Raw genomic sequence first — 26,604 nt, forward strand, 5'->3', positions numbered from 1 at the left:
GCAGGAGGATTTCTAAGCCTCAAAGGCGTCTGGAAATCTCCTTCACCTTGAAATCAAATTTTGGCTTCTGATTTATTTATTGAATGCATGTTAATTACACCATTAAGAGAACAATATCAAAAATATTAATCCTTGAAATTACAGGTGTGACATTAAAACTAATGTGAGGTAAGATTAGTTCAAAAATATAAACACTAAACTATTCTTTACTTCAATGCTGCTTTGAAAAAAGAAAAAAAAAAAAGAATGGTAACAGGAAGATCCTAAACAGAAGTCATTGTCAAAAGAATTCCTGCTGGGAAGGAAGTTTTAAGGGAGGGCCTCTCTGACATGTTTTTGAATAGTTGACAATAACCAGCTGGCCAAAACTAAACTGATTTTATGGAAGTTCTTTTGTCTCCTATTTTGCAATTTTCCCATGGTCATGTGCTGGTTAAACATTTTGGTTTTATACAGAATGATGTCACATCAAAATTTCCCTGGTTGACAGTTATCTAAATAATAACCTATGATGTTTCCAAAAGATCTATTAAGCTTAAAGATAAAAAAGAGAACAGTAATGTAAAGGTAATTTTCAGTCTTCATTTTTATTTAAGGCTATGAAACCTAAGAGGAAAATCATTATTATTACTACATTACATCATTTACAGTTGGGGCAGAATATCATGAAGAATTGTTCAGAGTGTTTCACAACAACCCAGTAGAGTTTAATTTACTGGTGGGAAGTGTTTTTCTTTTCTTTTCTTTCTTTTTTTTTTTTTTTTTTTGGGTCTTTTTGCCTTTTCTAGGGCTGCACCCTCGGCATATGGAGGTTCCCAGGCGAGGGGTCGAATCGGAGCTGTAGCCACTGGCCTACACCAGAGCCACAGCAACACGGGATCCAAGCCACATCTGTGACCTACACCACAGCTCACGGCAACGCTGGATCCTTAACCCACTGAGCAAGGCCAGGGATTGAACCTGCAACCTCATGGTTCCTAGTCGGACTCGTTAACCGCTGAGCCACTATGGGAACTCCTGTTTGTCTAATTACAGTATATGTTCCACTTCCTTTAAATGGACCAGTCCACACCAAAGTGACCAGTGGAATTATATCTGTTTTTGGTTGTAGGTTTAGAGCATCACCAAACCATCTTTAAAATTGTATGTTTGGCATTCCTGTTGTGGCTCAGCAGCAAAGAACCTGACTAGTATCCATGAGGACATGGGTTCAATACCTGGCCTTGCTCAGTGGGTTAAGGATCTGGTGTTGCCATGAGCTGTGGTGTGGGTCGCAGATGTGGCTCAGATCCTGTGTTACTGTGCCTGTGGTGTAGGCCGTCAGCTATAGCTCTGATTAGACCCCTAGCCTGGGAACTTCCATATGCTGTGGATGTGGCCCTAAAAAAAAAAAAAAAATTGTATATTTGCCTCAAGTCATATTTAGAATGGGGGTATCAATTTAAACATAATTATATATTTTGATAACTATATGTTAATTATAATCTGCATATTATTTACTTTGGGATTATATAAATAGAGAACTATGGGTTTTGTGGCTCTGTGTCTGTTTTCTTGTTCTTAGTATTGAGATTCCCTAGTACTTCTAAACCTCTTTTGGTTTAAAAGAATGAAAGTGTGATAGACCCGTATACTGCAATACTACACAAGAGTAAAAGAGAAGGGCTCACTGGTATGCAACAACATGGATAAGTTTCAGCAACATTATGCTGAGCAAAGGAAGTGAGAAGAGAAAGAGCACGTATTGTACACTAAAGCCTACGTGAAGTTCAAGAACAGGCAAAATTAATCTATGGTGTTGAAAGTCAGAATAATGCTTATCTCTGCCTGGGAGGATATTGACTGGGAAGGGAATCCCAGAAGGCCTTTCTGGGATTTTGCAAATGTTCTTTCTTTCTTTTTTTCTTTTTCTTTTTTTTTTTTTTTTTGGCACTTTTTCCAGCTGTATTGAGGTATAGTTGACATAAAAGGAAATGTTCTGTATCTTGAACATTTGTGTTCTATTCAGCTGTGTGGTGTAAAATTAATGCACTTCACTATTTGCATCTTATTTTATTTTATTTTATTTTTTGTCTTTTTAGGGCCACACCTGTGGCATATGGAAGTTCCCAGGCTAGGGGTCCAGCTGGAGCTGCAGCTGCCGGCCGACACCACATACACAGAAACGCCAGACCTGAGCCACATCTGCAAACTACACTGCAGCTCAGGGCAAGACTGGATCCTTAAGCCACTGATCAAGGCCAGGGATGGAACATGCATCCTCATGGATACTTTGCTATTGTTGAGCCAGGACAGGAACTCCTACTATATGTATCTTATATTCAGCTAAACACCAAAGATCTTCCTTCTCACTTTAGAGTTCCCCAGCTTCCCAGTTAGCTGGACTAGGCCAGGCCTCAGAGCTACAGAAGAATGATCCTTCCACAGGAGGGAGTATTTCTATCTCTCGAGACATTCTCCCTAACAGAAGAGGCAGCTAGGAAAGGTGCCAGGGAAGGCCTCCTGGGGAGTGACCACTTGGGTGCTCTCTGTGTTAAATCTTCCAGGTATTGAGGTGAGTTGGTAATTCAGAATAACTACTTGGTAACTGTTCTGAACTGATTCGTCTCTCTCTCTCTCTCTTTTTTTTTTGGTCTTTTTGCCTTTCCTAAGGCCGCTCCCTCGGCATATGGAGGTTCTCAGGCTAGGGGTCAAATCAGAGCTGTAGCCACTGGCCTACACCACAGCCACAGCAACTCGGGATCCGAGCCTCGTCTGCAACCTACACCACAGCTCACGGCAACGCCAGATCCTTAACCCACTGAGCAAAGCCAAGGATCGAACACGCAACCTCATGGATCCTAGTCAGATTTGTTAACCACTGCGCCACGATGGGAACTCCCTGATTTGTCTCTTAACATCACAACCTCAGAGCTTCTCACCCAGTGGTCTTGGCCCACTGCTGTGCTTCTAGGGGTTACAGGTGTGCTAAGGCACAGGCGCCCCCTCCTGCCCAGAGCAGCTTTCCAGCTTGTACAACCACGTGCCCTGCAATATTACCATTGTCTGTGTGCACATAATATCGAAAACTTACAGAGAACTGGCCTGACCCACTGCTTCTCATTTTTTTTTTTTTTTTTTTTTTTTTTTTGCCAAATATCATCAGTAGCAAAGTATACTTCTGTCATTGAAGGATGGTGGTTTGATGTGATTTTTGGTAAGCATAAGGTTTCTTTAAAGTCTAATGTTATATCCTAAAAACCCATGCAAATTTTTCATTCTTTTCAAATCTGTCCATATTATGTGAAAAAGCAATGTTCACTCTCCTACCCTCCCCTTCCCCTAATCTTAAAGTAATATTGACACTCTAGGAAGAGTTTTATCTTGCGAAGGTGTGTGCCCCCTGGCACAAAGCGGTAATACTCCTAGGCTACTTTGATCCTGGCTTGAGAAGCCCAAGCTTAAGGAATTTCCAGGAATGGTTTACTTGTCTGGACATGTCATCTTAAACATTCATTTCAGCTAGCTATGACATTGACATTTCTATAAATGTGAGGAAACGTAACATTCCACTTTTGTATTTGGGGTCCATCTGCCATTTTTGGCATGAAACTGACCAGAGGTGGCCCTGGACCATCTCTGAGAAGAGTAGGCACGTATGAAACTCTCATTCTGTATCTTGTTCAGGAGCATTCTGTCTCCAGAATGAATCTCAGCCTATTTACTTCTCTCCATGTCCACCATCATCTCTCTGGATCATTTCAACAGCCTCTTAACAAACTTCCCACTTCTACACTTGCTCTCGATGATCCATTCCCCAGAGTGAGGCCCACTAGGTTATTTTAAAAATGAAGGTCAGATCATAAATCCTTCTTTAAAACTTTAGTAAATGACTTGGGATAAAAATTCTGGCAGGTTGGCAAGTTGCTTAAGCACACGCACACCACCTCCCTCTCACCTCATCTAGTTGCATGAACATGAGCACATTATGTAAAACCTCTGTGCCTCAGTTTCCCTATCTGTAAAAGGGGAATAGTCATCCCTATTTCCTGGGGTTACTGCAGGGATTAAATGAGTTAATACATGGAAAGTGCTTGGAACAAAGCCGGCATGGAATACAAATATGTCTTAGCTCCTGTTGCCTTATTTATACTGTAAGATTGGCTCAGCGTGGCTGCTGCTCACTCCTCCACCTTGTCTGGAGCCATTCTCTTATATACCCTGCCCCAGCGACACAGACCCTTTCCCAGTGGCTCTTTCCCGCCCTGGGGTTTTGTATGTCTGGGGGCATTTCCTCTGGCCCTGGAATAGCAGCGCCTTTCCAGCCTTGCAGTCTCAGTGTGGCTGCTACCCTGTTAGGAGGACCTCCCGACCAGCCCCAGCCCTCTAAGCAGGCCCTTCCCTGTTCCTCCCATCATAATATCCCAGCTCCTCTCTAGCCTCCCAGTCTCAGTGTAAACCCCGTGCCTGGCCTAGGGCTTGGCATATACCTATCTGTGAAATGAATAAATCCATGTTTCTGGGTCATTGTTCCACCCTACTCCTGTTCGGATACATCCCCCCTGCCAACTCCACACAAGCATTTTCATAGCGGTGAAGAGATTGAAAGGAATATCAAGTGAAGGCAGAAAAGAATTCATAAAAAAATTAAAATGTAGCCTTCGGATGTGGGTACACTAAAGGTGGGAAAAGCTATGCCCTGAGGATGGTGAAGGCATTGGTAGGCTAGTGAAGTGTGAGAACCATGAGGGTTCTGTGTGTGTGTATATCTGTGTGTGTGTGCGTGTGTTGTACTAGCTGGCAAAGTTGCCCGTCTCATCCATGTCAGCTGCCCGCTGGGTCTCTACACATAAAGTGATTTGTCTCTGTTGGCTCAAGTGGGTAAGCCTCTTGTAGGCTCCCCTAGGTCCACTTGGAGGTTTTTGTAAGCGTGCGGTGAATCCTGCTTCAGACCAGTTTGGAGAAGGCCCAGCAAAGCTGTAGAAGGTCACGAAAAGGGTGCGAACCCCCAGGCTGCAAGAACATCAAGAGGGTCCCTCTGCCTATGGGACTTTCCAAAGCAGAACAGGCTTTGAAAGTGGATGGAAAAGGACGCTGAAGAGGAACTTCACAGATCTTACGATTTTTCCACCCTGGCTTTCCTGAAGGAGACAAATTTTTCATTTTTTCCCCCCTTTCTCTCTGTTTCTGGAGAATTTTATAAAATGAGATTTATAGGGTGAGATTTGTGGAATGACATTTTCATTTCTGGGCAATGTCGGGTTTTGCACCTCTATTCCTCCTGGTGGGCTGACGTCTGACAATATTTTGGAAGAGGATGGAAACAAGACAAAACAGAATATGCATTGTCCCCTATGTGCTTTGGATGCCAGGCATCAGATATCCCAGAATAAAGCCACCAGTTCAGCCCTGCTTCCTCTGACTTGCTTCTCACAGTGACACAGGCATTGGTCACAATTTCCCCTCAGCAGCTTCCCTGTGCACTCCCAGGAAAGTCCCGAGTGACACACCCGATTGCCAGACCCTACAGACTGCGGTGGTGGCTCGTTAGGGCTTGGCATGGTCTGCAAGGCAAACTGTCTAATGAGACATTCCAGAGCTGCTGAGAGGCAGCCATTCTCCCCAGGCTCTAAATAGCCTCTGAGGCTGAAGAACAAAAGCCCTACAGAGCCTCTGGCTGGCAACTGCTGTGGCTAATTTTATTTTCATCAGGCAAGGCCCAAGGCAGGGGATGCCTGAAAGACATTGTGAAAGGAGTATTTTTTTTTTTTTTTTTTTGGTCTTTCCTTCAACAGTTAGTCACAATCCAAAATTGAAATGGCTCCAATTTAGACTCTTTGGAGGGAAGAGAAAGAGAGAGATATATAGAGAGAAATATGAAGCATAAACTGGCCTCCGGATAGGTGATTCCTACTAAAAGCACTGCACTAGCAAGTGGCAGGAGAGAAATCCAGCCCCAGAAAATGAACTCTGACCATGGGTGAGGCACTGTGGAATCCCTTTTACACACTGTATTTTATTAAATTCTCACAACAATTAGTGGGAGTGTTTTTGTTTGTTTGTTTGTTTTTGCTTGTTCCCAGGCTAGGGGTTGAATCAGAGCTGCAGCTGGCAGCCCACACCACAGCCACAGCAATGTGGGATACAAGCCCTATCTGTGACCTACACCACAGCTCACAGCAACGCTGGATCCTTAACCCACTAAGCGAGGCCAGGGATCAAACCTGAAACCTCATTGATACTAGTTGGATTTGTTTCTGCTGAGCCACTACAGGAACTCCACTAGGAGTGTTTTTATCCCCCTTTTGGGAAACTGAGGCTCAGGGAGCTCAACTGACTTCCCCAGGTCACACATCTCAAAGAAGAGGACAAAGGATTTTTTTTTAAATTTAATGATTTTTGTTTTTTTCCATTATAGCTGGTTTACAGTGTCAAAGTAGAGGACAAAGGATTTAAACTCTGGCCTGTCTGATCCTAAAGTTCATGATCTTCATGTCGGGTCTGGCTGTTTCCATAAAAGATAACTTGGAAGAAGCTTCTGATAACCCAAAATACTAATAAATATTTATTGAAGACTTGCTCAATGCCAAGAACTATGCAAGATGCTGTCTTTCTTTCTTTCTTTCTTTCTTTCTTTCTTTCTTTCTTTCTTTCTTTCTTTCTTTCTTTCTTTCTTTCTTTCTTTCTTTCTTTCCCTCTCTCCCTCCCTCCTTCCTTCCTTCCATCCTTCCTTTTGTCTTTCTTTCTTTCTTTTTTTGTCTTTTTAGGGCCACACATGTGGCATATGGAAGTTCCCAGGTAGGGGTCAAAGTGGAGCTGCAGCTGCTGGCCCAACCACAGCCACAGAAACACCAGATCTGAGCCACGACTGTGACCTACACTACAGCTCATGGCAATGCTGGATCCTTAACCCAGCGATAGAACCCATATCCTCAGGGATACTAGGCTACATGGGTACTCAGTTCGTTACCACTGAGCCATGACAGGAACTCCAAGGTGCTGTATTTCTTGGTGTTCCAATAAGCTAGTTAAAGGGACCTGTTGGAACATGACTCAATACTTTAAAATAATCACCAAAAATCTTTAGCTGTATCAGTTAAAATATCGCTAGACTGATTTACTGATAATAAGGCTTATTGCAATCTCATCTTATTTGCTATTCCATTTCTTCCTCTAACCTCATTGAGTCATGGTCCCTAACTATCCTAATTTTCATCACTTCCATCCTTCTTAATGCAGTTTTTCAATCTCCTTACTATCTGTTTTTCTTTTTTTTTAGAAATAATTTTTGGAAGGTTTTGTTTGTTTTCGTGGTAGACAAATGATTTCATATCCCATTGTAACTGAAAGAAGGCTAGAGGAAAATGAAAGATAAGGGGAAGGCATAAATAATATAGGTCAATATCTTTTTTTTTTTTTGGCTGTGCCTGAGGCACACAGAAGTTCCTAGGCCGGGGATTGAACTCCTACCACAGTAGCAATTAGAGACAGAGCAGTGACCACACTGGATCCCTAATGAGGGAACTCCTAAAATTTATTTTTCTATACAAATTTTAGGAAGAATTAGATTTAGACTGGAATACATGGTTGGTATTGTCCAAAACCGTGCTAGTGTAAAAAATTTGGATAGAAACTGTCAAATGCCATCATAAGCATCCTAACTGGACTGTTGTGGTACCTCTTATTTGGGAAATCCTACTAGTTGATCACATAGTGGTTTGTCTATTCCTGATAGTTACACTCAACCGTAAACAGCACATTATAATTCTACCACACGGGATGGTTAAGTTTTTAAATTAAAGCTGGGTAATAATTGGAATATATATATATATATATATATTTTTTTTTTTTTTTTGTCTTTTTGCTATTTCTTTGGGCTGCTCCTGCGGTATATGGAGGTTCCCAGGCTAGGGGTTGAATCGGAGCTGTAGCCACTGGCCTACGCCAGAGCCACAGCAACGCAGGATCCGAGCCGCGTCTGCAACCTACACCACAGCTCACTGCAACGCCGGATCGTTAACCCACTGAGCAAGGCCAGGGATCGAACCTGCAACCTCATGGTTCCTAGTCGGATTCGTTAACCACTGCGCCACGACGGAAACTCCATGGAATATATTTTCTTAGGAATAATTTTTGTCCCTTTTTTTTTTGGTCACACTCACAGCATGTAGTAGGTCCCAGGCCAGGGACTGAACCTGAGCCACAGCAGCAACAATGCCAGATGCTTAACCCACTGAACCACCAGGGAGCTCCTATTTCTGTCCTTTTAGCCACAAACTTTAGAGGCAAAAACATTTCCACAACTTTGACACAAAGTCAAATTCTTTAGATATTAATATATCATAATATAAAACTTACCTTTAGATGTTTCCCAGCATACAAAAGAATCAATTAAAGATAAGCCTTGTTTATAATAAAATGTAGTTAACTCCAGCCAATCGGCATCAAGTGTACTAACAACCGAGCCTTTTCTTGTTACTTTCATTGACAGGATGCCTTCCTGATAGGTCCAGCAGGTAGATTCATCATCAAAAACATTGAAGACTGTATACAACTTGTTATCTGAGGATAGGCATTCAGAAGGAAGAAAAAATGGGGAAAAATATAATTTTAAAAGATTCCCAAAATAAATTTTTAAGTTAATCATGAGCAATGTCAAGCATACAGGCAAGCATAGAGAATAATAAAATTACCCACACTCAGCTCTGTTAACATTGGGCTATGTTTGCTTCTGATTTTTTTTTAGGAAATGAGAAATGGAAGGAGTTGAAGCTTACAATGTATCTCCCCTAATTCTATTCTCCAGAAATAACGTCTGCGAATTTGGTAAGTTCTTTTCTTTTATTTATTTATTTATTTTTAATGACTGCACACACGGCATATGGAAGTTCCTGGGTCAGGGATTGAATCTGAGCCATAGCCGTGACCTATGCTGCAGTTCTGGCAATGCCAGATCTTTTAACCCATTGTCCTGGGCTGGGAATCAAACCTGCACCTCTGCAGTGACCCAAGCCTCTGCAGTTAGATTCTTATCCCACTGTGCCACAGTGGGAACTCCTTTTTTATTCTTTTAATACATATTTCTATACCCGTAAATGATGTTTTGCAGTTTTAAAAACTTTTTTAAAAAGTGGGGAGTTCCTGTTGTGGCTCAGTGGTAATGAACCCAAATAGTATTCATGAGGACTCGGGTTCGATTCCTGGTCTCGCTCAGGGGGTTAAGGATCCAGCGTTGCTGTGAGCTGTGGTGTAGGTCACAGATATGGCTTGGATATGGTGTTGCCGTGGCTGTGGTGTGGGCTGCCAGCTGCAGCTCCACTTCGACCCTCACCCTGGGAAATTCCATATGCTGAGGGTTTGGCCCCAAAAAGCAAAAAAAAAAAAAAAAAAAAAAAAAAATTAAAAACCGTATTGGAGTTCCCTGGTGGTCTAGCAGTTAAGGATTTGGCATTGTCACTGCTGTGGCTCAGGTTCAATCCCAGGCCCAGGAATGTCCAAAAAAATGGTATTTTATATATATATATCGATCTGTAAGTTGATTTCTTGTTTACCATTATGCTTTTGAAGTGTTATTAATACAAACAGATTTTGGAAGTTATCTGGCGGCCTAGTGGTTAGGACTCAGTGCTTTCACGGCTGCGGCCAGGGTCTGATCCCTGGTCTGGGAACTGAGATCCCACATCAAGCTGCTATATCAAGCTGCTGCAGTGACAACATTGGATCCTTAAACCACTGTGCCATAAGAGAACTTCAAAAGTATAGGATTTTAAAATAACCTAAACAGAGAGCAGAATCTAAAAACTGAGGATTCAGTGAGCTAGCATATTGGATTTGGAACTTAAGGAATAAACACCTGATCTAGTGAAAGTCAGGATACGAACAAGCAGGAATTTAAAGGTAGCAAGGAGTGGAATATAGTGCATAGCTCTCTGTGCACAGCTCCAAAAACTCTTTGGAGAGTTTTTTATGCTGCACTGCAGGAAAATCAGGGTGGTTGTTAGTTAGGGAACTATTAAAAAAAAAAAAAAAGGAAGGTGCTGGTGATTGTGAGGTGGTGAGATGATGAACTGGGGAATGCTCTGGGTTCTTTCTTAAGGAGTTTGTGCCGACTATGGTCCAATGGGTCCATGTGAATATTGAGCAATCTCACCAAGACCCAGGAAGCCAAAGCCACCAGTGTGTGTGGCCTTGGCACCAACACTGATCAGTTGACAGTAGCTATCTTAATACAGCCTATTCTGTGCTAGGCACTGGCTAGACACTTCATAGACATCTTGTGTCTACTTCTCACAACACCCTCCCTTTCTATAAAGATACTGAGGCAGTCTGATTCCAGACTCTCAACTCTAAGGTGTACATTGTCTTTGATTTTCTCTATTAGTGCTTTTAAAAGCATGCCCATAAAGGTATCAGGAAACTTAGTCCAAAAATCATGAAAACATACCCTCAATTTCTTGGGAAGACTTGCTAGTTGGCAAAGAAGAATAAAACTATTGTTGAAAGTTATTTAAGGATGCAGGCACTTTTGTTATATTAATTGTTTCATCATGACGTGCATTTTCATATTCTAATTAATGATCAAACAAAGCCAATTAACTTCAAAGGTGAAAACCATCCACGAAATAGGAAAGGCCAAAACTAAAATTCTCACACACCGTTTTTTTTTTTTTTTTCTTTGCTTTTTAGGGCCACACCAGCCGCATATGCAAGTTCCCAGGCTAGGGGCTGAATCAGAGCTACAATTGCTGGCCTATCCCACAGCCACAGCAATGTGGGATCTGAGCTGTGTCTGTGACCTACACCACAGTTCACAGCAATGCGGAATTCTCATGAGCAAGGCCAGGTATCAAACCTGCATCCTCAGATGCGGGATCTGTTTCCGCTGCATCATGAAGCAAACTCTTAGAAGAGTTTTCTTTACAGAATCATCCACAGTTTTACAGAGGAGTTGGTGTATGACTAAATGGAAACCAATTTTCAACACAAAGTTTCGTTATGTGGATGGCATTGTATGACTAGGTCAGGGACAACTGGGGTGAAAAACTGCCTTAACTTATTTCCAGCTGTAACAATTAAAAAAAAAAATCAAGACAAGGTTATATTCGTTTATTCAGTCTTTATAATCTTTAGAGATTTACTTTGCCTCATATTTGTAAAAAATAAAAGCTGCACTTGAAAACTTAATTTGGCTAAATTTAAACAAATATACATTCTATTTCTACCATCTTGTCTATTACCTTCTTCCTTTCTTGATTTAGAGAAACTGGGGCTGCCGTCTAGTTCCATTTGACACTGTCCACTTTCATGATGCAGTTCTTCTTCAATTCCACTTTCAGATGACTGCCCACTGAATGTGCCTTCATTCCAGCTTTTGCAGTTTTCCTCTGAACTGTGTCTCACATGAAGTGCTGATTCTATATCTCCATCATGGTTGGTTCCATTGCAGAATTTAAGGGGTGGACAATGCTGTGATATGAATCCAACAAATTTCATTCCTTTTTTAGCGGCTATATTAATCTGAAGTTTAAAAAAAGATGATAGAACAAAATATAAAACTTCATTTGCATTGATTTCTTTATCAATAACCTTGAGGCTTATTAAGGAAATCCATTAGAGAAGGAGTAAATTGATCAGTAATTAAGGAAATAACCTCTAATATAGCACCACTCCTAAGACCACATCACACTTTTATCGTGATTTCTTCAAATGGGACTAATACGTTTTAGGGTGTTCCCCGAGTGGTGCAGCGGAAACGAATCTGACTAGGAACCATGAGGTTGTGGGTTTGATCCTTGGCTTCACTCAGTGAGTTAAGGATCTGGCGATGACATGAGCCGTGGCGTAGGTCGAAGATGGAGCTCAGATCTGGCATCACTGTAGCTGTGGCACAGGCCATCAGCTATAGCTCCATTTCAACCCCTAGCCTGGGAACCTCCATATGCCGTGGATGTGACCTTAAAAAAAAAAACAAAAAACAAAACAAATACACTTTAAAATTGTGAAAACATGAATCATATTTTCTCCAAAAGGTTATCTGGGAAGAAGTAGTAATTTTATAGCATGATTTTTTGCAGCTCTGCTAACAATGGAAGCAAAATTTAAAACTATTCCACGAAATCTTCAAAAATAACATTATCATATACATCTTAATAAGAAAGAAGAGACTTTAATTTGTGATTCTTAAAATTATAGTTGATTTACAATGTTGTGCCAATTAAGAGACATTAATTTATTTTTATTATTGTTACTATTTTCTGCTCTTTAGTGCTGCACCTGTGGCATATGGAAGCTCCCAGGCTAGGAGTGGAATCGAAGCTACAACTGCCAGCCTACACCACAGCCATAGCAACTCGAGATCCAAGCCGAGTCTGCAGCCTACATCACAGCTTATGGCATTGCCAGATCCTTAACCCACTGAGCGAGGCCAGGGATCGTCCTCATGGATCCTAGTCAGGTTTCTTAACTGCTGAGCCACGAAGGGAACTCCAAGAGACATTAATTTAAAAGCAAAAAATATACAGTCTTGTTTGCTTGATGTGGATAAAGAAAAATGTGAAAAGGCTAATTCTTGAGATACGTGTACTATAATGCATAAACCCAATCCATACTACCACTCTTAAGAAGCTTTCTAATCTGCTTATATCTTGATGCTATTTTTCTCCTTTCTCGGCCAAATACACATGATTAGATTCAGTCCTATTCGTTTAAGAACAGGATTCAGAAGCACATGACATAAAACAACGAAACCATTTGAGACCTTAAGAGTGGTTATTTTCACACCCAGCACTTTTTCTCTGCTTTTGCATCATTTCTTTGTTCTTTTTGTGTCCACGTCTCTCTCCTGTGTTAAACCGACAAGTCTTTAGAGGGCAGGCACTGGGTCTTATTTATTTTTGTATTGCAATGTTTTGTACCTATAGGTGCTCTATAAGTACTTGTTAAATAAGTTAAAATGAAGAAATAGCAACGTCTTTTATATGGTCACTGTTTTAAACATTTAAATTAAATGTTTTAAATGTTACCTGGGAGGGGAAGAAAGAGTTATGATGGAGGTTGCAAGTGCCAACATCTACAGTCAGAAATAAAATGGAATGAAAGAGGCCAGAAAGAAGCAGGGCAAAACCAGACAGCAATGTCTAATCAGTGGGGGTGACTGTCCAGCTGATGATGAATGAGGAGATTTCTGAGAAGGACAGAGGGTGTGGTGTATGGAGCCAGGACAAACACTGCTGACATAATATTACTTATTCCCATATATTAAAATATTGAGATTGTGACACTGCAAGAGGCTTCAAAAATAACCATAAATGGTCCTTTATATCAGGTGTCCTGGGAGAACAGAAGGAGGTGGTAAGGAGTCAGGTAGACACCGGTAAATTTATTGTCAGTACTTTCTCAGGTCTTATTTGTTGATTTGGGTGAAAAAATGCAGAAGGATTTCTCTTTAGAAAAGGTTTTACCTATAGAGTATTACTGCCTTTTCCATTTTTTAAGTTGGAAGATTGATTTTTTTTTTGCCACGTCCTCGGCATGCAAAAGTTCCCAGGCCAGAAATTGAACCTGAGCCACAGCAGTGAAAATGCTGAATCTTTGATTGCTAGGCCACAAGGGAACGCTGGAAGATTGATGCGCGCATGCACACACACACACATAAATATATACGTTTTTTCCTTTTTTACTTCCCCCCACCCCCGACCCATGGCATATGGAATATCCAGGCCAGGGAACAGATACGTGCCACAGTTGTGAACTACACTGCAGTTACAGCAACTTGGACTCTTCAACCCCCTGTGCTGGGCTGGGGATCGAACCTGCAGCAGTGCTGCAAAGATGCTGCCAATCCCTTTGTGTCACAGCAGGAACTCCAGGATTGATATTTTAATGCTATTTTTATTTAAAAATCCTGGGATAAACACTCACTTGTAAACCTAATTTTAAAAAAGAGCAAACATTGACATAATGTTAAAATGACTTAAAATCTAGCTGTTTAGCAATCAACCCTTTATATAAGGCAGTCAGTTCAAAAATATTATTTGGCACTCATCTATTGCTCTTGTTCATACACGGGGCAGTGGTCAAATATCACATGCTATGTTTCCTGAAGCTTTCTCTTTATGAAATAACACCATTACTCTAATTGCTGAAATAACAGTACTTTCCTGTTTAAATAGACCTTTAACTGTGTCCAGGAAGTCAAATGAAAAACAAGGGCTCTGACGCTGATCTAGCAAGACTAAATTAGTAGTTACATTTTTGTTTCTGAAGTGGATTTATTCCCAGAAATAATTTTTTTCCCCCAGAATAGTAGTAGTAAACAGTATGTGTACCTTGTTTATAAAAATCTAGTTTCGAAGACTGTTCTTAAAAAATCTTATTGAATGGTGACTTTATATCTAAATAGAAAATATCATTAGCAGCTATAACTGGCTATACACAGACCATAGGTAATCTTACACACGGTCATTTAAAGCTTGGGAACGACAATAGAAACAGTGAACAAATTTCACAGTTGCTTATTTGAAAGGAAGTGCCTTAGATTTTTGGCTGTACTCACTTGAATAAAAGAGTTCTCTTGTGGCACAGTGGGTTAAGGATCCAGTGTTGTCACTGCAGTGGCTTGGGTCCTGCTGTGATGCAGGTTCAGTCCCTGGCCTGGGAACTTCCACATGTTGAAGGTATGGTCAAAAAGAATAAATAAATAAGTAAATAAATAAAAGTAAACCTTACACATATGTCAATGTAACTCAAACTTTTTTAAAAAAAGGAGTTCCCTTGTGGTACAGTGGATTAAGCATCCAGCACTGTCACTGCAGTGGTTTGGGTTGCTGCTGTGGCACAGGTTTGATCCCTGGACTGAGAACTTCCACATACCAGGAGCACAGTCAAAAAAACAAAACAAAACCAAAATCAAAACCAAAACCAAAGATAAGGGAGTTCTTGTTGTGGCTCAGTGGAAACGAATCCAGTTAGTATCCATGAGGATGTGGGTTTGATCCCTGGCCTCCATCAGTGGGTTAAGTATCCACCATTGCCATGAGCTGTGGTGTAGGTTGCTTTTGGATCCCACAATGCTTTGGCTATGGTGTAGGCCAGCGGCTACAGCTCCAATTCGACCCCTAGTCTGGGAACCTCCATATGCCATGGGTGTGGCCCTAAAAAGCAAAACAAAAACAAAAACAAAAAAACCCCCAAAAAAACCAACCAGAAAGAAAACAAATAAAACCCCCAAACAACAACAACAACAAACCAAAGATTAAAAAAAAACAAAAAAAAACCCAGCTTTTGGAGTTCCCTGGTGGTGCAGCAGGTTAAGGATCTGGCACTGGCACTGTTGTGGCTTGGAACACTGCAGTGATAAGGGTTCAATTCCTGGCCTGGGAATGGCTGTAATTCGTGGGTGTGGCCAAAAAACACTTTCACCATAAAATCCTGTCAATTTAGAATACTTAAGAATGTAAATTTTTTTCCCTTGGCTTTAATTGATATACATATAGTGTTCAATTTTTTTTTTTCTTTTTTTTTTTTTTTTTTTTTTTTGTCTTTTTGCTATTTCTTTGGGCCGCTTCTGCGGCATATGGAGGTTCCCAGGCTAGGGGTCTAATCGGAGCTGTAGCCGCCAGCCTACGCCAGAGCCACAGCAACGCGGGATCCGAGCCGCGTCTGCAACCTACACCACAGCTCACGGCAACGCCGGATCGTTAACCCACTGAGCAAGGGCAGGGACCGAACCCGCAACCTCATGGTTCCTAGTCGGATTCGTTAACCACTGCGCCACAACGGGAACTCCCAATTTTTTTTTTCTGACTGTACTTGTAGCATATGAAAGTTCTCCCGGGCCAGGGATTGAACCTGAGCCATAGCAGTGACAATGCCTTAACTTCAAGGCCATCAGGGAATTTGCTCCGAGTCTTTTATTTCCTAGTGTAATATTTATATACTCAAACTCAAATTCTCAATCTTTTTAGAATTAATCATGTCCACTCTTTTTTCTTTCTTTCTTTCTTTTTTGTCTCTTTAGGGCTGAACCCAAAGCATTTGCAGGTTCCCAGGCTAGGGGTCCAATCGGAGCTGTAGCCGCTGGCCTACGTCAGAGCCACAGCAATGTGGGATCTGAGCTGTGTCTGAGACCTACACCACAGCTCACCGCAACGCCGGATCCTTAACCCACTGAGCGAGGCCAGGGATCAAACCCTTGTCCCCATGGATGCCAGTTGGGTTCATTAACCGCTGCGCCATGACAGGAACTCCCACTCTTTTTCTTTTTGATTTTTTTACACTTGAAAAAGTTACCTTTTCCTGTGAAACATGCGGACTCTATTTTCTACAGAACTATTGCCCATTTTCCCAGCAGCACTTCTTAAGTAATGGTTGTTCCTCCATTTTAATTAGATTTGTTATGAAACTTCCTATATGTGTATAAATTTATCTGTGGCATTTCCATTCTATTTCACTGGCCTGTGTTTCTGTTTTTAACTATATAATTTGGTATATGGGCTTCAATATTTTTTTATTTTTATTTCTTTTCTTTTTTCTTTCTTTTTTTAAAAAATTAAAGTATAGTTGATTTACAATGTTGTGCCAATTTCTGCTATACAGCAAAGTGACTCAGGCATACATATATTTATATTCTGCTTCCATTCAATATGTTTTAAATTGTGGTAGAATAAGTCACTTATCATTTTCCTGTTCTTTTTAAAATGAGAAAGGAAATTGACGAAGTAATACCAAATATTTCTCAATATCCTATGAGAAAATGTATACTTTTAGTACCTTTTCTATCAGTTCTTTTGCTGAGTCATTTGTTTGTGTCTCATAAGTTAAAGGACATTCCTCAATCACAAGCCTTGGGCGTCTTTGTCCACTGGGAGCTGTTGAATGCTTCGTGCTGTAACAGAGAATATGTTTATGGTTGGAGGCAGATTGCTGATTTTCAGCTAATATGCTCATGTGAAAATGAGTGAGCAACTCACAAATAAGGTCAAGACAATCCCTTTTCTTTGTTATTTTAACCGTAATGATTATCTTGTGTAAAAATATAGGAAAAACACAATAACTTCTATTAATTCAGATTTTTGTAATTAAAATCTCTATTAATTTTTTCTTGACTATATCCACAGCATGTGAAAGTTCCTGGGCCAGGGATGGAACCCATGCCATGGATGGAACCCAAGCCACAGCAGTGACAATACCTGGTCCTTAACCCAATAAGCCACCAGGGAATTCCAAAACCTTCATTAATTTAATTTCTAATTTAATATGGAAGAAAAGCTTCATGCCTGTTTGATGAGAAATTATTTTAGATCATTGTTATACCTCATTACTGTACAAAAGCACAAGTTAAAATCCAATTAAGTGGGGACAGATATTGTCCTTTTCCTTTTTTCTTCTTTTATGATCGTCACCCTTGCTTATTCTTAGTCTCGGCAGGGCACTGCTAAATCTATCTGAAGCAGTGCTAAAAGAAAAAATAATTTATACATGGTTTATAATATTTGTAATTAGGACATAAGTATTGCTAGTGCATGATAAATGGCATATCTACTTAGTAATGCTTGAATTAGCAAATAGATATTTTCACTAGTAAATACGTGATGAGGCTCCATGTCACAGTGAAAGCTGAAGAAGCTTGTACCTGCCCTGTCAGACAGTCTCCCTAAAAAGCACATCTGGGATTTTTAAAAGCTCTCCCCTTTTTCTAATTTTCCTGTCTTCTCTTTTCCTCTTACTTGATTTTTCCTTCTCTTTTTAGCCCTTTCATAGTTAAAATCCATTGCTATAAAGAGAAAATACAGTTGGAATTCCCGCTGTGGTGCAACAGGTTAGGGATCCAGCATTGTCTCTGAGGCAGAGCGGGTTCCATCCCCAGCCCTGCACAGTGGGTTAAGGATCCAGAGTTGCCACAGCTGTGGTGTAGGTTGCAGCTATGGCTCAGATCCCTGGCCTGGCAACTTTCACATGCCGTGGGTGCGGCCAAGAAAAAAAAAAAAAAAGAGAGAGAGAGAGAGAGAAAAAATACAGTTTTTTACCCTGGTCTTTGAGATGATTTTGCTATAGCCAAAGAGTTGTATAAAATTTTTAATCAAGAACATTGGTTTGGTTTTTTCATTCTTCATTGGAAAGAGCAACCATATTTCGAATACTATCAAACGTATAAGCTAGGCTGGCAAAAATGTTTGCAGTATTATTCGGGAAAGCAGCTGTTTTTTGTTTTTTTTTTTTTTTTTTTTTTTTTTTTTTTTTGTCTTTTTGCCTTTTCTAGGGCCGCTCCCGCGGCATATGGAGATTCCCAGGCTAGGGGTCTAATTGGAGCCGTAGCCACCAGCCCATGCCAGAGCCACAGCAACGCGGGATCCGACCCACGTCTGCAACCTACATCACAGCTCATGGCAACGCCGGATCCTTAACCCACTGAGCAAGGCCAGGGATCGAACACGAAACCTCATGGTTCCTAGTTGGATTTGTTAACCACTGAGCCACGACAGGAACTCCGAAAGCAGCTATTTTAAAAAGTTTTAAAAACCCTAAAATGGATGATTTTACATCTTATTTTTAGGACAAAACTGATAAGAGACCTATCCAGTTTGTGAGAACTTGGCATGTAGGACTTTCTGCTGTAAAAGATTTAGAAGGTAGAGATAGTTTCTGTGCCACTATTAATAAAACCATATAGGACAGTAAACAACAAAAAGTGCTCAGTGATGGGAGTTCCCTTCATGGCTCAGTGGTTAATGAACCCAACTAGGATCCATGAGGATGCAGGTTCAATCCCTGGCCTCCTCAGTGGGTTTAAGGATCTGGCGTTGCCATGAACTGCGGTGTAGGTTGCAGATGAGGCCCAGATCTGGCGTTGCTGTGACTGTGGTATAGGCCAGCAGCTATAGCTTTGATTCTATCCCTAGCCTGGGATCTTCCATGTGCCGCAGGTGTGGCCCTAAAAAGCAATAAATAAATAAATAAATAAAGGGTTCAGTGAAAGAGGACTTGGCCAGGCAGCTCTTTTAGCCCAGTAATAGGATGTAGCTGATTGCTACTCCCTCATCTGCTGAAGTTGCTGTAGGAGGTCCCAGGAGCTTCTTGAGTCTATTTGCCTTTTCCTTTGTTCACTGACATCCTTATCCAGGATGTTTGCAAGGAGCTAAAATCTATGAAGAGTCTTACGGAAGGAGATTCAAGTTTCCTTCTCTCAATCCAGGTTCAACAGTTGGAAAATGTGCCTTAATCCAAAGCCTCTAATTGTTCTTTATTCTCTATCACTTTGTTCTAATTTTCTTTTAGCCAAAGAAAACCATCTCTTTCAAAAGCTTTTTAGTATGACACTTTTCTTGAGCAGCAGGCTTACCTTAATTTCAAGCGTGATAGCACCACCCTGTACAGGTAACTTGCAGGTAGGTGTTTTTGCTGCCCCATAGGTTGTATAACAGGATGAATAGCCCCAACAATATATCCTTTAAGATAGTAGTCTTCCACTTTTGTTACTATATCCGGAATCGAATTTATCTTGATGACTGCTGGATGTGGTGAAGCTGAAATATCAAAGGCAAAGAGAAGTCTGCATATTCACAAAGTTGAATTGTACATTATTTCTATCTACATGTGATAATATTAATGAATAGGAAACATATCCATATGATTTAATCTCAAATAGAGTTACACTAACATGTATTATATATTTTCTAAATTACTTTCAGAAAAAAGCAAAGGTAACATTAGGAACTGGTAAATATATATTACTACAAATATGTCTTAAAGTAGAAGTATATATACATATATATATTTCAATTAAGGCAGCTTTATTTTTTAGGATTTCATTTGAGTGACTACATTTACATTAATAGGTATTGAAGACATAAATAAGAGAAACAGTATTAGGTTAAAGAGTCAATCGTTTTTATGATTCTGAGTAAGATGAGATGCATAATTTCTTTTTTTTAATTTTTACTTTCTGAAATGCATAATTTGTTAAGAATGATATACAAATCTAAAAATTAAAAATAGGAGAAATATTATCTGTTAAGCAAGAATTGTCAAGTTCTTTTATTTACAATTACACTTCAAAAACACTGTGTTTTAAGTTTCTTTGGGAAACTCAAAATTCGATTTCTTATGGTACTTATATAAATGCTTGAGTAAAAAAAATTGAAAAAGTAAAAGTATCCAGAAGGCTTCTTTTTTTTTTAGTAAGTAAAAATTCCAAATGTGGAGGAAATTTAAAGGCAAGAGTGATAAGCAATTTAACCATCCCTTTGAAGCAGGGCAACTCTGTAGAAACTATAGAATAGTACAATCCGTAGTTTTTAGTAAAAAGAAAAAGGTGTGTTATTTGGGAACATGTTCTTAACGTTCTGGTAGTATTAATTAAAAAAAACCCCATTATTTTCTATGACAATATTTCTCATTATCCGGAAAACAACTAAGAATTAATATCTAGAAATAGACCGGCAATTTGGTTATTTCTTGAGTCATTAAATGTATGAAATTAACTCCAGGTAGGGGCAGGGCAGGCTGTTGGCTTTTTGTCAGCGTTGTCAGTGGCATCCAGCAAAGAGCTGCTGCTAACTGCCTGAGCACAGGAAGGAGGTTAAAAGCAGACAAGGAAGAAGGGTCAAAGGAAACCTCACTTCCACTTACATTAGTATCCATCCAATTCCCACGTGCATTCACGTGGGTTCATGCCAACTTCTCAAATGAAAATAAGACACTCAGAGAAAGGTTATATAAACCAGAATGGATCCATTTACTCAAATTTTCATCCTCTTTTGGATTTAAACCAGTCTATTCACAATACAGTTTCATCATTATGAATGGGAATGAAAACAAAGAGAATGGGCCTGGCTTTGGAAGAAACAGCTGGATTTCATTTCAAAAGGACCCAGTTCTGCCTGGTTGTGTGGCCATCACTCTGTGATTCATTTGGTTTTACTTTTTTTTAGTATTTTAACTACCAACCCTGATTTCCAAACAAAGGAACTAAAAAATACATATAAAATAGAATAAGCTGTTAAGATTAGGGAATGAAACACGGCCTAAATTTATTTTTAGAGCTATATCCTACATTTTTTTTTTTTTTTTTTGGTCTTTTTAGGGCCTCACCCACGGCATATGGAATTTCCCAGGCTAGGGGTGCAGAGCTGCAGTTGCCAGCCTACAACACAGCCACAGCAATGCCAGATCCGAGCCGCAGTCTGCAACCTATACCACAGCAATGCTGGATCCTTAACCCACTGAGTGAGGCCAAGGATTGGACCCGAGTCCTCACGGATACTAGTAGGGTTCGTTTCTGCTGAGCCACCACAGGAACTTCTAATCCTACAAAATTTTGAAGAAAACTTTAGTCTTTTCATGGATCTCACTGTTTATTGTAGAAAGAGAAAATGCTTAGCATGATACAAAAGAACCTTCATAGTCTGGCCTCTGCCTACTTATTTAGCTTTCACCGTTGTCCTTTTTCTTTTTTTTTTTTTAATTAAAATTTTTTAAGTTTTAAAATAATTTAATGAATTTCATTATATTATAGTTGTACAGACATCATCACAACCTTATTTTAGACTATTTCCAGAAGTTAGTCAGACAGGAAGAGACAAACATCATATGATATCACTTATATGTGGAATCTAAAAAAAGCATACAAATGAACTTATTCATCCTCCTTTTTCTTGTATGTCTTGCTTCAGCAGGACTGAACTATTGGAGTTCCTGCACCTGGCACGCTGTTCATGCCACCAGGCCTTCATTTCCTTTCCTACTCCCTGAGCCCGAGTTAATCACTCTTTCCTCTGTGCTGTGCATTCTCTTACTTCCCTTATCAGACTATTTTATAGTTACTTATTCATGTATTTGTCTCTGCTCTTAGACTGGGAATTCCTTAAGGGCTAGGAACCCATCTTTTTCTCTTTCTATGTCTAGCATTTTCGTTAGGTCATTATGTTAAGCTGGAAATACTGTTCATAAGGGGAGCTAAGAGGTGAAATTATTGCATAAGGAGGGAAAGCCATCAAGATTAGGTAGTATAAATTTTAAAAAGTTAGGTTAGTAAATTAAGGAACAGGTTATCTAGGGCTGGTAGGAGAGAGACACAACAGGAGAGATCACACAGGCAGGGTTGTGAAACTGTTACTATTTGATCACAAAAATGTGGGTGGTCAAGAACCTAGTGAGAATCCAACCAGGTAAAGCTAAAGGTCACATTCACTTTAAAAGTCTCTAGCTTCACATCACACTTTACATTCCTAAAGTTAATGATATTACAATGAGGAAAAAAAAAAAAAACACACTGCCATTGAGGTAAAAAATAGTGAGCAGTGGAGCTACATTGGGTGTAACTGGAGCGAAATTTGGAGAGAAATTTGGGAGAGGATGTACCACAGACAAACAATGAGCTTGAGGGCCTGTTTTTGGGTCTGGCTGGCCTTGCATCTCTCACTGATTTGGCTGGAGTTACTGTAGGTCCTATGTGGTCTCACTGGCACAATTACTTGGAAGGAAACCCCAGAAATCAAGAACTCAGGGTCGTGAAAAGTCCTCTCTCTTGGAGCCCTGGGTTAGAGTTCGGAGCAATTTAGGCAGCCTGATGCTCTGCTTTCTCTGTGATCTTGCCACCAACCCAGAGGATGAGCTAGTGCAGCAGCTAACACATAAAAGGCAATTAATGAGTTCAAAGAGGCACTTAAGTTGTTGATAAACATAGAATATTTGAAATATTTCAACTGTCCTGCATTATCATCAGATGCTCAGCAGTTAGTAATATTGTTAGACTATTTTAGTTCTATGATACCACCTTCATCATTAGAGATTATCTATTATCTGGAGATAGATAGTAGTGATGGTTGCACAGCGATGTGTTTGTATTTAATGCCACTGAACTGTACACTTAAAAGTGGTTAAGATGGTAAATTTTGTTATGTATATTTTATGACAATAAAAAGGATGTATGTCAAAGATCATATATATTATGCATGTACATATTTAAATATGTAATATATATTTTATTTATTTTTTAATTTTTTAATTTTTTTTTGCTATTTCTTTGGGCCGCTCCTGCGGCATATGGAGGTTCCCAGGCTAAGGGTCTAATCGGAGCCGCAGCCACTGGCCTACGCCAGAGCCACAGCAACGCGGGATCCGAGCCGCGTCTGCAACCTACACCACAGCTCACGGCAACGCCGGATTGTTAACCCACTGAGCCAGGGCAGGGACCGAACCCGCAACCTCATGGTTCCTAGTCGGATTCGTTAACCACTGCGCCATGACGGGAGCTCCATAACTGTTTTTAATTGTACAGTTTAGTATAGTGTTAAGTATATTCACATTGTTGTGCAACAGATCTCCAGAATGTTTTCAAGGTGCAAAATTGAAGCTATACCCATTAAGTGACTCCTTATTTTCCCTCTCCCCCTAGCCACTTGGCTTAGAGATTTTTCTAAGAGTTTAACTACTCAGATACTTCATCTGAGTAGAATCATATAATATTTCTCTTTTTGTGACTGGCTTATTTCACTTATTATATTGTCTTTTCACTTCATTCACATGCTATAACATGAATGAAGTTCATCTTCCTTTTTAAGGCTGAATAAGATTCCACTGTATATATACCACATTTTGTTTATCTTTTCATCTATCAATGGACATTTGAGCTGATTTCTCTTCTTGGCTATTGTGAATAGTGCTGCCATGAACATGGATATGCAAATATCTCTTTGAGATCCTGCTTTCAATTCTTTTGGATATATACCCATGAGTGTGATTGCTGGATTTGCTGCAGTTCTATTTCAATTATTTGAGGAGTGGCCATACTGTTTTCCATAGAGGATACACCCTTTTACATTCCCATCAACAGTGCACAAGTGTTCTAATTTCTCTTCATCCTTGTCAACATTAATATATATATATATATTTTTAATATTAGCCATCCTGATGGCAATAAGATAGATGATATTTCATTGTGGTTTTGATTGGCATTTCCCTAAGTATTTGTGATGTTGAGCTTCTATTCATATGCTTGTTGGCAATGAGTATATCATTTTTTGAGAAATGTCTATTTAAGCCCTCTGCCCATATATTATTTTGGCTGTGCATGTGGCATATGGAAGTTTGCAGACCAGGGATCAAACCTGAGCCACAGCAGTGACAATGCTGTGTTCTTAATCACTAGGCCACAGAGAACTCCTGCCCATTTTTAAATTGGTTTTGTTGCTGTTGTTGAGTTGTAGGAGGGAGTTTATATATTCAAGATATTTTATTTTCTCCCATTCCATAGGTTGACATTCCATTCTGTTGACTGTGTCCTTTGATGTACAGAAGTTTCAAAGTTTTATGCAGCTGGTTTTGTGGCCTCTGCTTTTGGTATCATATACAAGCACTCTTTGCCAAATAAAATGTCACGAAGATGTCTCCCTGTGTTTTCTGCTAGCAGTTTTACAGTTTAAGGTTTTACCTAGGTCAAAGATTTTTTTAAACTTTATAATAATATTATATTTTGTTATTTGTACCTGCAGCATGTTGGAAGTTCCTGGGCCAGGGACTGAATATGAGCCATGGCAGTGACAAGGCCAAATCCTTAACTTTTAGGCCACCAGGGAACTCTCAAAGATTTTTTTTTTTAAAGTACAGTGGGGAGTTATTGTGGTAGTTCAGCCAGTTAAGAACCCAACTAGTCTCTGTGAGGATATGGATTCTATCCTTGGCCTTGCTCAGTGGGTTAAGGGTCTGGTGTTGCCACAAGCTTCGGTGTAGGCTGCAGATGCGGCTTGGATCCCGTGTTGCTTCGGCTGTGGTGTAGGCTGGCAGCTGCAGCTTTGATTCGACCCCTAGCCCAGGAACTTCCATATGCTGCAGGTGCTGCCCTAAAAAGGAAAAAAGAAAAAGAAAAGAAGAAAAAAAGTACAATGGCATCTGTTCTTTTGGTTTAAAAAGTTATGCTATGCCTTTTTCCTCAAAAATAATGTCATAAAAATAAAGAACTTTAATGCTTTCCCAGTGGTTTTACATGACTATCTTACCAAGGTAGATTGCCAAATGAAAACTTAAAAATTCCTGAAGGTGGAAGAAATTTTAAAGCTTATTGAAAAAATACTGTTTACTGGACAAAAGCAAAACACAAAAGAATACAGACTACAGCTAATAACTTAAAATTTTATGAATAGAGATAAATATTTTATTTTTGCGAAAATGTGTCTTTAGAAATTGTTAAATTTAATGCAGGAATAAAGACTGTGCCTTGCCTTGGAAATCTTCCCTGGCCTTTTACCACTGCTGCAGGACAAGTGGTAATTATAGTGGGTGTCACTACTGCATGAAATTGGTTGCTTTCCATATGGCGCAGCTAAACAATTCAGAGTGCTTGAGGTTCATTCCCTCCATTCTATTGTTTTATAACAAGGTTTCCAAAGGCAGAATTTTGCAACACATAAATGGGATCACCAAGAAGGTAGCTAGAACAGAATAACATTGAATAACATTGATGCTGTCCAGGTAGAGAATGCACTTCTAAGGAACACCTTATTCTCTGTCATGTCAGAGAAATTTGGTGTCAGTGGAACAAATTCAGCTTTTCTGGTCTAATCCTCTTGCAGTCGTAGTAAAGTCAGGGTGTTGTCTCAAGTTTCAGTGAAAAAGAAATGCTAATGCACGTAACACACACACACACACACACACACACACACACACACAGAGTTTGGGCAGGAATTAGACTGAGAAATCCATGAAAGTTGCAAAAGGAGAAAAAAATTGTACATTGATACTAATAAACATATCTTAACATACTTTTTAAAATAAAGACCATATTATTTGGGGCTCAATGCTTTACATTAATTATTCAACTGTCTCAAGTGTGCATGTTCTTCCATCTGGAGATCTGTGTCTTTTGCTGAAAAGCACTCAGCATAGACATAACAATTATGGGAAGTGCTTAAAAAAAACTTATTAAAGGACCAACTGAAGGAAAAATTGGTTATAGCATTAACATATTCAATGAACAGAACTCCAGGGTGCTTATGGCACAGTGGTTTAGAAAATACACTTTAGGGCCAGACTGCTGGGATGCAAATCCCAGCTTAGCCACTTACTAGCCTGGCAAGGTACTTGGCACCCGTGTGCCTCAGTTTCCTCATCTGCAAAGTGAGAATAATAATAGAGTCTACCCTCCATCTTTATAAAAAATAAATTTATATTTGTTCCTAGAAAGAATTTGGCATGTAGCGTGCACCTAGACAACTGCTGGTTGCTTTGTTAAATGAAAATCCTCCCCTGTGGGAAGAGAGGGAGGTTACTATTCTCATTGGGAATATTGGGCTCTGGAAGCAAACTGCCTGGGCTCAAATCACGCCATTTACTAGATGTGGAACAAGTTACTTTGCCTGTCTGAGACAGGGACAAATAACACTGTTAACTTTGTAGAGTCGCTTTGATAGTAACTGTAAAACACGAGCACAGGCCCTGGTACAAAGGAAACACTCAAACATCAGGGATATGTCTGTCTACTTGTGGCCCAACTTAGAAAAGATAGTTTTAAATGAAGTTGTCCTCAGAGATAAGCCATTGTTTGTTTAAAAAAAATCTCAGGGGAATTTCCACATGTCTGGGGTGGGGGAATGGGAGGGGAGGCAGACCTCTGGAAAGAAGGTCATTGTA

At 39.9% G+C, this 26,604-nt stretch overlaps 1 protein-coding gene and 1 long non-coding RNA gene across 7 annotated transcripts in view; one reads left to right on the plus strand and one right to left on the minus strand.

Annotated features, from left to right (window-relative positions):
* The window catches only part of RFTN2 (raftlin family member 2), a 70,462-nt gene that overhangs the window by 33,421 nt on the left and 10,437 nt on the right, over positions 1-26,604 (minus strand). For 3 of the 4 annotated variants that reach the window (XR_014830067.1, XR_014830068.1, XM_021075725.2), the window contains exons 2-5: positions 19,319-19,502; positions 16,750-16,864; positions 11,217-11,496; positions 8,338-8,541 (exon numbers count right to left, since the gene is read on the minus strand). Coding sequence is in view for 2 of the 4 variants with exons in the window: in XM_021075725.2 (XP_020931384.2) it covers positions 8,338-8,541; positions 11,217-11,496; positions 16,750-16,864; positions 19,319-19,502 (783 nt within the window). In the remaining 2 variants the exon portion in view is untranslated. The remainder of the gene's footprint in view (positions 1-8,337; positions 8,542-11,216; positions 11,497-16,749; positions 16,865-19,318; positions 19,503-26,604) is intronic. The other variant, XM_085000299.1, reaches the window with a different exon arrangement.
* The window catches only part of LOC110257079 (uncharacterized), a 59,122-nt gene that overhangs the window by 18,757 nt on the left and 13,761 nt on the right, over positions 1-26,604 (plus strand). For all 3 annotated transcript variants that reach the window (XR_014830071.1, XR_002339300.2, XR_014830070.1), the window contains one exon: positions 8,726-8,805. This is a non-coding gene — a long non-coding RNA (uncharacterized LOC110257079). The remainder of the gene's footprint in view (positions 1-8,725; positions 8,806-26,604) is intronic.

Source organism: Sus scrofa, chromosome 15 (assembly GCF_054392235.1).
Source record: "Sus scrofa isolate SSC_HxYL_T2T_F1_AM1 chromosome 15, Sscrofa_HxYL_maternal_Yorkshire_Landrace_v2.0, whole genome shotgun sequence".
NCBI lineage: Eukaryota > Metazoa > Chordata > Mammalia > Artiodactyla > Suidae > Sus > Sus scrofa.